The following is a 12,625-nucleotide window of genomic DNA, read 5'->3' as shown; positions in this document are numbered from 1 at the left end:
TACATTTCAAGTCTGTTTTGTTCAGCTTCACCTTAGATATTTACAAGTGTTTAATAAGCTATGAATAAATAATACATATTTTCAATTTAATAGTTGATACTCTGAGTTACAATCATACTTTGTTTCTCTATGTATTCAGCATTAATATAACAAGTAAGACTATGTAGGTAGTTTCTTCTCGACATTATCCTCAATTCCATTCAATTTTTGGTCAGACATTCAATTTTTAGTCCCCAGCACAGCACTTTACAAGGTTTGCCTCAAGATTAAAGGAGAACCTCTAAAATGTTAATTGTACCCAACATATAACATTTATTGTATGCTTTTCTTCTAATAAATACATAATCAGGACAAAAACCTTGAAAATCTGGGAAAAGCACAAATGAAAAAAAATCCATATTCCTATTACCCCATTTTGGTGTATGCCCTTTTCAAATTATAAAGCTACAAATAGCTGTTTAAAATAATAGGTAAGAGGGGCAGTGTGGGTGTTGTAGAAGGGGTACAGTGAACAGCTGGCGATGAGTTCTCTTCTGGCTCTGCCATTAGCCAGTATGACCTTGGGAAAGATCTTTTATCTCTTTGGAGTTCTGTTCCTTCGTTTATAAAGGGATTGTCATAGTATCTAAGGGCCTTTTCTCACTTAAAAATTCTGATTTCATTGAAATTGAACACCTTTGAAGACAGATTTCAGAAGAATGAAACTGAAAATGTGTTAAGTCTGTTCATCTTAATTATATGGCAGATTTAAAAATCTTGAACTGGTATACATATTTTTTTGCTAATGTTATTAGGTTCTATTATTATGAAGCAGTTATACTTAAAGTAGCAAATTTCTCTTGAAACAAGAACCACAATCTGAATTCCAGATGAAGGTATTTGAGCTGATAAATATGTTTTCAGAAAAATGTTATATAACAGTTCTCATAAGCTTTTGTTGTTGTTGTTCAGTCTGTAAGGCATGTCCAACTCTTTGCGACCCCATGGACTGTAGCACACCAGGCTCCTCTGTCCTGCACTATCTCCTGGAGTTTGCTCAAATTCACGTCCATAAGCCTTTAGGTGATCAGAAATAAATACGGTATTGCCACTATTTTAGGTACATGGTAATTTATCAAAACAGCCTACCAAGGCAAAATATCAAAGCAGCTATTTTACTTGATTCTTTTTGCACCTCCAGAAAATTGGTTTTGTCTTCTCTCCCCCTCTTCCATGCATACTGTTTGTGCAAAAACTATTTTGTATGATGTGCCAAAGCTCTAAAAGTGTTCAGAGGTGTGTCTGGTTTATCTTAGAAGGCTGAGGTTTCACACTGAACAATTTCTGTGGAACAGTTAAGATGTCCTTACTTTTACCATTCCTTAGTTCAGTATGCATTTTAACAGTTATTTAAGAGTCCCCGTATGCTTAGCAAGGAATCTGAATATATGTGCCTTTTTCTCTCTTTAAAACCTCAGCACAATGCTGGTTATTCTATCAATACCGTCAAATGACTGGGAGCTGGAGTTGGAACAATATGTAAAAATACAGCTCGTGAAAGATTTCCTTTATTAACTGTCATCATTCGCAGAATATATGTTCAAATAAACGTTGTGTAATAACTAAATTTGAGATTAATAGGCCCCTTAAGAAACAGTGAAGTCATTCAGAATAGTCAGTGAAAAATAGGCTGTAAGACTGTAACGTGCACATATTGTCCTGCCTACGTGCTCTCTCTGGTGTCATTGCCATTTATCACTGTCGGCGGGCTCGGTTCTCATTAAAACACTCTTGCACAAAAGCAACTTAATTTTCTTAAGAGGAGAGGACACCTGATTCAATTTAGCACCCAGAAACAGTAACTTGAATATATTTTTTCCTTGCTTGAATTGAGATGAATAGTTACAAATAAGAATAGCAACTCCCCCCATTCACCTCCAGATTAAGGATGCTAAATAATTTTTTTCCAGATACCAAGAAATTGACCCATAGAAACAGACAGGAAATGTTGTTTAGTCTCAGAAAAGCACTCAAAACTTGCCTATAGATGGACTTCTCTTCATTCCTATAATGTTTTTAAAACATAGAATGAAAGTGGTCCTTAAGGTAGTGAATTTTAATGGTATATTAAATAATCTTTTGTTTAATTGGCAAATGCCTTGTAGCAATTCTATAGTCTTTATTTAGATATATTTGTTGAGAAGAAATATTCAGCAATGATTTTAAAGCAGTATTCTACTTTTTAGTCATTGGTGTTTAAAAAATACAATGTAAATAATGGAATCAAATGAAGAATGCCTCTTTCATGTTGAGCATGGTATATCAACTTGCATTTTAATTGCTGTCCTGTGTATTTACTTTTGTGTGGTATGGTTCAATAATGCTGCTGCTGCTGCTAAGTCGTTTCAGTCGTGTCCGACTCTGTGTGACCCCATAGACGGCAGCCCACCAGGCTCCCCTGTCCCTGGGATTCTCCAGGCAAGAACACTGGAGAGGGTTCCCATTTCCTTCTCCAATGCATGAAAGTGAAAAGTCAAAGTGAAGTCGCTCAATCATGCCCGACTCTTATCGACCCTGTGGACTGCAGCCTACCAGGCTCCTCTGTCCAAGGGATTTTCCAGGCAAGAGTACTGGAGTGGGGTGCCATTGCCTTCTCCATGGTTCAATAATACTTAACTGTTAATGTGGAAATGTATAACTCAAATTTTACTTGTTACAAAATTTATACAGGGAAAATAGTGGTAACAAAGTAGTCAGTACTAAAACGTCCACCTAAGGTGCTTATTAGCCAATTATAAGTTTTAAAAGACACTATAAGCTTTTTTTTTTTGAGGGGGCCTTTCTATAGCATTTTGCAAAATACCTTACAAATAAAAAGAAAATATTTTGTATTTCCTTGTTTAATTGGAGACCAAGGAGAAGGAATTCAATCTTTGATGTCTTTGTACTTTTTCCAACTGAACCTATGTTTAGAAAGGAAAGAAATATTAAGGCTGGTTCCCTTTCTTGTGAGTCAGAAGCAGGAGTGATACAAATTCACATAGCTGAGGAACTTTTCCAGTGTAGGATAATGCAATTTTGATCTCCAACAACTGTCACCAGTATTCAATTTTTTTTTTCCTCTTGGCTTTTCATGATGTGGTATGGCATATGCAATAGTAACAAGAAATTATGCTAAATAAAACTTAATAGTCTCCTCAAGTTTATGTCTTAATTTATCTAATCTGACTGATTAGTCCTTTATTAGTTACTCCTTTGTTTATGAACGTGGTTGGATCAGTGAGGCTTCAAGTAATGGAAAATCTGGCTCAAAGTAGCTTGAACATCCCAAGATGCCTTGCGGTGGGAGTGGCTGGCATTGTTCTGTGGCCCAATGATATTAGAGCGGTTATCTCTGCATTGCTCTTGGCCTTTCTCTTCTGGATGCAAAGCAGCTTTTACCACTCTAGGCAGGAAGATGGAAGAAGGGCAGTGCCAGAAACTGTCCTCCCTAACCCCCCACCATCAAGCGGAAACCAGTTTTTATCTCGTTGGCCAGAACTTTGTTGCATGGCAACCCTTAGCTTTTCCTTTTTCATGTGTACTTTTTGTGTCTTATTTTAAAAAATTGTTTCCAGTTCTGAAGATGTAGAGTTAGTCTCCTGTTTTCTTCTGTTTTGTTTTGCCTTCCAATTCCAGGTTTCTAATTTACGTAATATTTTCTTTTTTTAGCATATTGTGAAAAACTCCATTTCCCCTCCTTTTCGTGTGTTAGGATGGAGCTTCTGTCACGTGTAGTTTTCTCACATTGTCTGTATTTTTTTCTATAAACTCCTGTTCAGTGGGGGATGTTTAATTGGAATCTACTTTGGTCTGGATTATGGAAGTAACTCCAGAGAAAAGTTTTGCATCTGCTTATTTCTGGGCCTCAAGAGTTCCACTCGTCTTTGAACCGCCTTTTCTTTGAATGAAGATGCTTCATTTCTTTGAGATGCTTGAATCAATGGTAAACCAAGTAAATTTCACCCTGTGCCCGTGCCCCGCCAACCCCTCCTTGATGCAGGCTCTGTGTTACCTTCTTGACTGTCGGAGAAGAGCTTTGTACTTGCCCAAGCCTGGTGGCGGCCCCTCCAGCCTCCTGTCCTGCTGGCCACAGGTGCCTCAGCTTTCTGCCCCTCACCCTTTGCAGCAAGGCCAGTGCACCCCACTGCTTCATGCATGTGCGTCAGTATCACCCGGGCGAGCTCAGCCTCAAAGCCTGTGCTTGACCCCTCTGGCCTTGACTAACTTCTTGTTTTGTTTTAGCGCAACTGTATGTTTAAAGTGTGGTGTTATTATCATCTAGTGAGTGGTGTGAGTCCGAAGATTACATACGTGAAGTGCTGTCTCATGTACACCTTTCCCCCACCCCTACTCTCTCCCTTGACGACATCTCTGGCAGATCTCAAAGTTTCTTCGATCACTTTTTGTTACAAAAGCAGTCATGTTTAGTAGTTAAGTTCAACTTTCTAGTATTAAATGATTCAAGGAAGTCTAGCTTAACCAAGTTCCCTTCTTTGCCACCCTAGGCCTAATCTTTGGTTATGTTTGTTTGCTTTTCTTGGCGGGGGGTTGGGGAGAAAGAAGGATTTATTACTTGCAGCAAGTAAGGAGAACATCAGAGACCTTTTCCCAAAGCAGTGTCTCCCCGAATTGCAAAATTGGGAAATTTTAAGCCAGGGGTACATGCATGCTTACGAAAATGCTTGAGCAGAAGAGAATTCAGCAGAAAACCGGGGTCTACAGAATTCAAGCTTTTGTTGATTGAAGTCAAAAGGATCAACATCATCATTCCATCTTCCACGTGGGGTGTGTGTGTGTGTTTGAGTCTCTCAGTTGTGTCCAACTCTGTGACCGAATGGACTGTAGCCCACCAGGCTCCTCTGTCCATGGGATTCTCCAGGCAAGAATACTGAAGTGGGTTGCCATTTCCTTCTCCAGGGGATTTCCCTGATCCAGGGATCAAACCCAGGTCTCCAGCATTGCAGGCAGATTCTTTACCATTTGAGCCACCTGGGAAGCCTCCACCTTCCACCTGGGTGGGGGTCTTTGTTCCTAGTGATAGGGCTTTACTCAAGCTCAGGTTCTTAATGTCTCAGTGCAGAAGGAATTCAGGAAGAGACAAAGTGATAGGAAAGAAGTGGATTTATTTAGAGAGAGATACATATATATTGTGAGCTTCCCTGATGGCTCACTGGTAGAGTTTGCCCGCCAATGCAGGAGATGCAGGAGACGTGGGTTCGATATCTGGGTCGGAAAGATCCCTTGGAGAAGAAAATAGCAACCCACTCCAGTATTCTTGCCTGGAAAATCCCATGGACAGTGGAGCCTTGTGGGCTACAGTCCATGAGGTCTCAGAGTTGGACATGACTTCGGTACTAAGCAACACCACCACCAACACAGAGTGCAGTCCATGTCAGAAGGCAAGAGCAGCGCTGGGACAAGCTGCACAGGGTGTGGGCCATCTCAGAAGGCGAGAGGCCCTGATCTGTGTTTTTAAAGTACAGAAAATTGGACTTGTTTCTTAATACTTCCATATATGATACAAATATAAACTTTTTTTGGTGATAAACAGATAGGGAGGAGGGTGTGGTCTGTTTCACTCTTTTTTTACTTTCTCACCCTCCCTACTCTTCAGAGTCCAGGGTAGGAGTAGGACTTTTTCATTAAAGAGAGATGGACAGAGTCTGATGGTATTGGCGCTGTTCTAATCTGGCCCTCAGGGTCTATGTCATAGAGGCATCCACCTTCTATTTCTTTTTCCAGGACAGGTTGGGGGAAGGAGTTCTTCAGAGCATACCTTCAGCCCCCACCCCTCCACACAGCCCTTCATCTCTCATTGCTGGAGTCTCTTTGCCTTGGAAGACAGCTCTTTAGGGTCTCTCACAATGAATCAAGTTTGATGGCAGTCCTCTGAGGCACCTGTTTGGCCCTTGCAATTGAATCTTGCCACATCACTGAATTGAAGTGTGCTCTGCCCAGTTGCCTACTTTCTTCCTTGCCCTCCCCTTGTGGTCTGTCCCTGGCAGCCTCCCCAGCTTTGCTGTTTCTGGTTGGGAAACAAGCACCTGTCTCTGGTTCATTATACATCCTCCCTGTGGCCCCACTGCAGTTCTAGGGAATAGACTGTGATGACTCTGCAGGCTCACACCACTCTCTGCCCCTATGGCAGCCTAGCGAATGCTTTGTCCCTCAGTAAATATCCATCTCCAGCCTGGGAGGTGTGATGGGCATGTCAGCTTTCTACCCTAGAGAAAGAGGAAAAAGTTATAAGACCTGCTACTTCTAGAAATTTCTTTTTATCTCCTCCAGAACTTCTAGCCTTTTCTTATATAGCCTGCCTATGAAATGGTTCCTAACCCCAACTTAGTTTTCATGTCTTTCTATAAGCTCTGCATGTGTGTGTCTAGAATATTACTTTGTACTAGTGGGATACTTACCTCAGCATGCTCTTTAACTTAGAACATTATTAGAAATTCAGAGACAACCATCAATGTCCCATTTTAGCATTTTGGGAAGCATTGCTGTGTATGTTGACTGAGGAAGGAAGCAGGTTATGCAACAGCAAACACCAGAAGTTTCATAAATTAATTTGCAACAGATCATTCATACTGACTATAAATGCTGGGTCTCATTTTTTTTTTAAATTTAGTAGACTGATAAGGGAAAGAAGAAGAGAGGGATTATTCCAGAATTATGAAAATTGTAGATACAGTTTTATGAGGAGAAGAGTTGGGTAATACGCAACAGTGTCATACATTTGGAATGCAGTCATTTTATAAACGGACCACATGTTTATGTAACTCCAGAGCATGGAACACGGTCATGCACAGCAGTTTCAGAAGGTGAAGTTTTGGGCTTACTGTCAGGTAGGACTTCATAATATTTAAAGGCATTCAACAATGCAAGTGCTTGTTTTCCTGAATTAGAAAACTCTCTGTTCCCATGCTGTTCAATTTTTTTCCTGTTGTTATTTTTTTTTAAGCTACTATTTTCTTTTCTTTTGTATTTTTGGCCATGCCATGTGACATGCAGGATCTTAGCGCCCTGACTAGGGATTGAACCCGCGCCCCCAGCATTGGAAGCACAGAGTCTTAACCACTGGGCCACTAGGAAAGTCCTTGTTTCTTTTAAAGAAGTTTTATTTATTTTTGGTTACACTTAGTTTGGGCGCCCAGGCTTTCTCCAGTTGCAGCGAGCGGAGGCTACTCTTCATTGCAGTGTGGGCTTCTCCTTGCTTTGGCTTTTCTGGTTGGAAAGCTCAGGCTCTAGATGCATGGACTTTAGGAGTTACTCCACTCAGATTTGGTATTTTCCGTGTGCGGCTCTGGGGTGTGTGGGCTTCGACAGTTGCAGCTCCTGGGCCCTAGAGCCCTTGGGCTTCAGTAATTGTGGAGCATGGGCTTAGTTGCTCTAAGGCATGTGGAATCTTCCTGGGCCAGGAATCGAACCCAAGTCCCCTGCATTGGCAGGCACAATCCTATCCACTGAGCCACCAGAGAAGTCCCCCCCCCGCTTTTTTAATTTACCTTTTTATTTTAAATAATTCCAAGTACGTTGTGAATAAATTAATTTGTTATTGAACTTGCTCAATTTTCCAAAATAATTTAATAAAGACATGCAGTAATATATATTAAACATTAGTAAAATACCATATAGCAAATAAACATGATACTAAAAGCAATATATTATCTAAAAATGTGTAATATAAAGGGAGTCAATCTACTCAGTATTAAAAAACCACCAAAAAAAAAACCCCACCTCAGTTCTAGCTTTTTTATTTAGCATTGGTCAAATTATCCATCAAACATGATTACATTAAGGTATATACTTGGCACATGGGGTTGCTGAGTTAATATTGAAAATGTTACTGTTCAGGGCATTTAGTTGACATAAGAATTATTCATTCATTCTTTGATTCAGTAATATTTATTGGATTTACTACAAGTCAGATGCTGTTCTAGCCAGTGATGAGACAATCTTGTACATATTAGGCAAAATTCTTCTTGTGATGAAACATTCTAGAGGGGGAATAAGTAATTAAGTTGATTCTAGCAAATGAGATAATAAATGAAATCCTCTGTTTAAAAATAAGCAGATCCTCTCCAGTATGGCTTCCAGAAAACTCATATCCTAAGAGAGTCTGGTCATATATCCTGGAGGGTCCTCCTTTCAGAACAAATTGTCTTTGGTGGCTCATGTTTGATCTTAGGACATGAAACTTGTACATAGCCATGTTTGTTTGGATATAAAAATAAAAACGCATTTTTGGTTTATTTTCAAAACCAAGTATTTACACGCTGCAGACACACGTAGAAGATGCCCTCTGTTCATCCTGGGGCTTCTCATACACCCAGCACAGGCGTGTGTTCTAGAGAGTTCTCAGCCTCCAGCTTGTCAGGCAGCAGAGTTATCACAATTGTGCAAACTAGAAATCAAAATCTTATTTAAAAATAAAACATGTATACATTTTTTTAACACAAAGAGATTTAAAATGCAAGCAATAAATGGTTCAGCATCTTCTTGCTCAGAAATAGAAATTTAAAATGTTAAAAAGAAAAAAAAGGGGAGGGGGACAGAACAAAATGCAAAAAATGACCTCCACTCAGTTCCCCTCCAATTTAACCGTAGTTAAGAAGGGGGTTTTTTGTGATCCCTTTAGAAAAAAGTGTTTTTCATTCTTATCTGTGTATATGTGTGTGTGTGTGTGTGTGTACCTATACATTTACACAATAGGAGTGTGGTATGATTACAATCAGGGATTCCCTCATGGCTCAGGTGGTAAAGAGTCTGCCTGCAATGGGGGAGACCAGAGTTCAATCCCTGGGTTAGGAAGATTCCCTGGACAAGGAAATGGCAACCCACTCCAGTATTCTTGCCCAGAAAATTCCATGAACGGAGGAGCCTGGTGGTCACAAAGAGCCTGGACCCAGCTGAGTGACTTCACCTCATGATTACAATAAGAAATATGTAATACATATTCCTGGCACAGAGCTCCTAAAACACTTGGATTTCTGAAGTGAAGAGAGTTGGCAATGTGTCCTTGGTTATGCTAATCAGGAGACTTCTGGAAAGGCCCTAGCTAACCTGGGACTGGGGCTGCTTGCCAGAGGATCAGAGATGAGAAGGTTGGATCTCTTGGGGAGGGCAGTGGGGCTGGAGTTCAGTCATTAAACTTGCCAGTCAATTCAACCACCAATGAATTGGTTCATTGAACTATTTGGTTCAGTCCCCAAGGCCAGTGTTTAAATCAATCATGCTTTGTAATGGAGCCTCCATAGAAAACTAAAGGATGGGTTCTGAGAGCTTCTGAGTTGGTGAGCACTGGATGCGATGAGAGAGGAGTGTGATCAGAGGGCATGGCAGCACCAAGCCTTTTCCCCATACCTTGCCCTCTGGCTGTTCCTGAGTTATGGTCTTTTATAATATAAAATAATTATATAATATAATATAAAGTAGTAATGTAGTGAGTAAGTTGGTTTCCTGAGTTCTGTGAGCTGCTCTAGCAAATTAATCAGGCTAGACTGGACTGGTCATGGGAAGCTCTGATTTAGAACCAGTTGGTCAGAAGCACAGGTGACAACCTTGACTTGATTGGTGTCTGAGACGGGGACCGTCTTATGGTCCTAAATCCTTAACCCCGGGAATCTGATGCTATTTCCAGGTAGATTGTGTCAGAACTGAGTTGAATTGTAGGATGCTGTGGCAGCAAGCATGGGGACACTCAGGCCACCCAGAAGTGTGGATGTTTGTGTGTTGGAGGAGGTGACTGGAAGCTTCTTGGAATGACAGTGCCTAAGCTGAGTCGCTAAAATACATGGGCGTTCCCTGGGTCGAGGAAGGCAGAGAGGCATGCCAGGCCAAAGAGCAAAGAGGTAAGGAACAGCATGAGTGTAGGGAATCACAAGTGGTTTGGTGCTGTCAGAAGATCAATTTTGAAGCATAAATGAGATGGACGGAGACATGTTCATGGACAGCTTTGCACTTCATGCTGAAAATTCCTCTTCAAGTCAAGGGATAGGCATGTCTTTATATATCAATTAAAAGCTCTCTATTTACCCGGAACCTCAGTCAGCTGTATCACCAATGGTTATCGGAGCCCACTGCATGGTGAATGATTTCAAATCCATCATTGCTGTCAGGAAAACAGCTAAGAAGATGGCCTGCAGCATCTTGGGATACCTCAGGTATCTCATCACTGTCATCACCACCATTTTATAAAATGTGGGAATATAGTCAATCCACATAAAATATATTGCTTGGGTTTGGGTTAAAAGAACAGGATGGAGTGGTAGAATGGCAATTTGATCTGATGAGTCATAGTTGATACTTAGCTTACTTTGACTTCCCAGTCTTTTTCCTTCTGATGTTCCACGTGTTTTTTGTAATGCTGGAGAAAAACCATTAGTGATCCTAGTATAAGATTGGCAAAAGGCCCTGAAAAGAAAAAAATTGAAAGAAGAGGAATCCAAATGGGAATATCTCATCCATTTACTAAAAATAGAAACTGGTTCTAAGCATAAGATAGAGTCTAGAAATAAACGTTGTGGGAAAGGTGCATTTTTATAGAAAGGAAGGCAGAGTTCCCTGTTGATCTCTCCACAATTCATTTGTTTATTCACTTTTACTTATTTTTCTCCACACATAAAACTTTTTCTTGAATCATCCCAAAGTGGGATTCCAGGAAGCTGCATTAAATATGTTACTATAGTTTACCTTTGTCATCTGTGATGTTTTATTTAGCCAAATCTTTTTTTTCTTCCCTCTGCTCCCTGTACAACACAGAAGACCATATGCCATTGTCCCTGCCAGGGAGCAGAGGCTTCCCTGGTCTGTAGCTGAGTCTGTGTTGATGCCACAGAGGAGCAGTGGTCCAGTGCCATCTTTTATTGATAAGGCCAGCAAAGGAGAAATCTAATGAAATTATCAAAGCTTTGAATTAATTATGAACTTGAATAGGAGAGCTAAGCTCTCTGGAGCCAAGGATCTCATTACCCATGCACTCCCATTGCATCCTCTTCTGGAGCAGAAGGCATTTTCAGCTACATCTCTTAGCTTGGCTTTGGACCTTATTCAAACTTGGCTAAACTGACATCCTCTTCTTACTACAATGTGGCTGCTAGTGTCTGTGATGATTAATTTAATTTAATTCTGCTCTGGATCTACAGGAGATGTCAATGGGTTTTCTCTACCCCTCCTTCTGCCTTTTATTATTTTTTTCTTTCTCTCCTTTTCTCCCCCATCAAATTGGATATTATGCAAGTTTTTATCTTTTTGGAGTCACGTGAGAAGCTCTCAGAAATTCAGGTATAGCTTCATGGAATATAGTGATTGATTTAAAGCTAAGAACTTACTATATATTCCCGGGATATTTAGGTAAGCACAAAGTCAAATATTTCTTCTTCAAATTTTGAACACCAAATGGAGTTTTTCTTGCCTGTTTCTACTTTAGAATTAATGGTGTAGCAATAACTTCCATGGGCTTAACAACTGTTCACATTTCTAACGTGTGTTGTATGATAACTGCAGATCTCACTGTATGAGTGTAGCTCATGGGACTTACGCTTTCTGATGAAGAGTAGTTCATGTTTGTTTGCGTTACAATTCTGGTATTCCTTTTCCAATAATTTGAATTTTCTTTCTTTCTTTTCTTCCTTCCTTTCTTTCCTTTTGCTGCTTCTTCTTTTTTTTTTCTTTCTTTCTTTTTTTGGGTGAATAAATCAACCTGTGATTGTTTTAAGTCTCAAGTAGCAAAATCAATAACAACAAGGCTTTGATTTGCTGTTGGTGATCGTTCTTTAGTACTATCATATAGGTTCAAAGCATCTCATGGCAAGCCTTTTTGGCTTGCTTTTGAGACCCATTATTTATGAATTCCTAAGCTGCAGTTCATCTATCTTAGTAAACGACAGGCCATTGGCAATTATTGTAAGCAGTGACTAACTTTGCTTTACAGAGTCAGTGTTTTAAGGTTTTGAATATTGAGGGGATGGGAGAATGATAGTTTTTGCTTTTCCTTTTCCTATTTACTTTCAGTGAGTTTTTTCCCCCCATTTATTTTCTCTCTAGGCAGCTGCAATATTTAATTCAGCCTTTGGAAGTTTTTTGGTAAGTAAACATGATTTAATTTGTTTTTTATAACTTTTGTTGTGATGTTTGTATGAAAGATTTAGTGAAAATCAGACATTTTTTTAAAATTTGGTTAAATATAAAATCTTGAATCCTGTTATGTATCATTCTCCACACTGTAAAGAAAATTAGTTAATAAATAAATGTTCTCTTACAATATAATTTGGAGGCTTGGGTTTAATCTTCCATTTAATGGATTCAAGGAATCAATTAAAACACTATGTGTCTCCTTATAGAGGTTATGTTAATATATTGATCATTTAATGAGGTCTTTTAGATTATTATTATTTTGTATCAGTGGAACTGAGGATTTTGAAAAGGAAGCATGACCCAGCTGGTCAGAAAGGGAATGCTAATTAACTGTGGACATGTCATTTATTTTGTACATTTCCCTGTCAAAGAAGCTACTGTCTTAGATACTTCTGAGAAATCTATGTGAACATTTGAAATGAAATAACTAACGAGTCATTTGCAAGAAAATACAGTGTTTTTGACATGT

The 12,625-nt window shown here is 39.6% G+C and overlaps 1 protein-coding gene across 7 annotated transcripts in view; it reads left to right on the top strand.

Annotated features, from left to right (window-relative positions):
• The window catches only part of SLC10A7 (solute carrier family 10 member 7), a 317,217-nt gene that overhangs the window by 93,190 nt on the left and 211,402 nt on the right, over window positions 1–12,625 (top strand). For all 7 annotated transcript variants that reach the window (XR_011467479.1, XR_011467478.1, XM_070386620.1 and 4 more), the window contains one exon: window positions 12,067–12,105. Coding sequence is in view for 5 of the 7 variants with exons in the window: in XM_070386620.1 (XP_070242721.1) it covers window positions 12,067–12,105 (39 nt within the window). In the remaining 2 variants the exon portion in view is untranslated. The remainder of the gene's footprint in view (window positions 1–12,066; window positions 12,106–12,625) is intronic.

The sequence above is a fragment of the Bos mutus genome, chromosome 17 (genome assembly GCF_027580195.1).
Source record: "Bos mutus isolate GX-2022 chromosome 17, NWIPB_WYAK_1.1, whole genome shotgun sequence".
NCBI classification, from domain to species: Eukaryota; Metazoa; Chordata; class Mammalia; order Artiodactyla; family Bovidae; genus Bos; species Bos mutus.
This window is presented reverse-complemented; position numbering and strand designations above follow the sequence as displayed.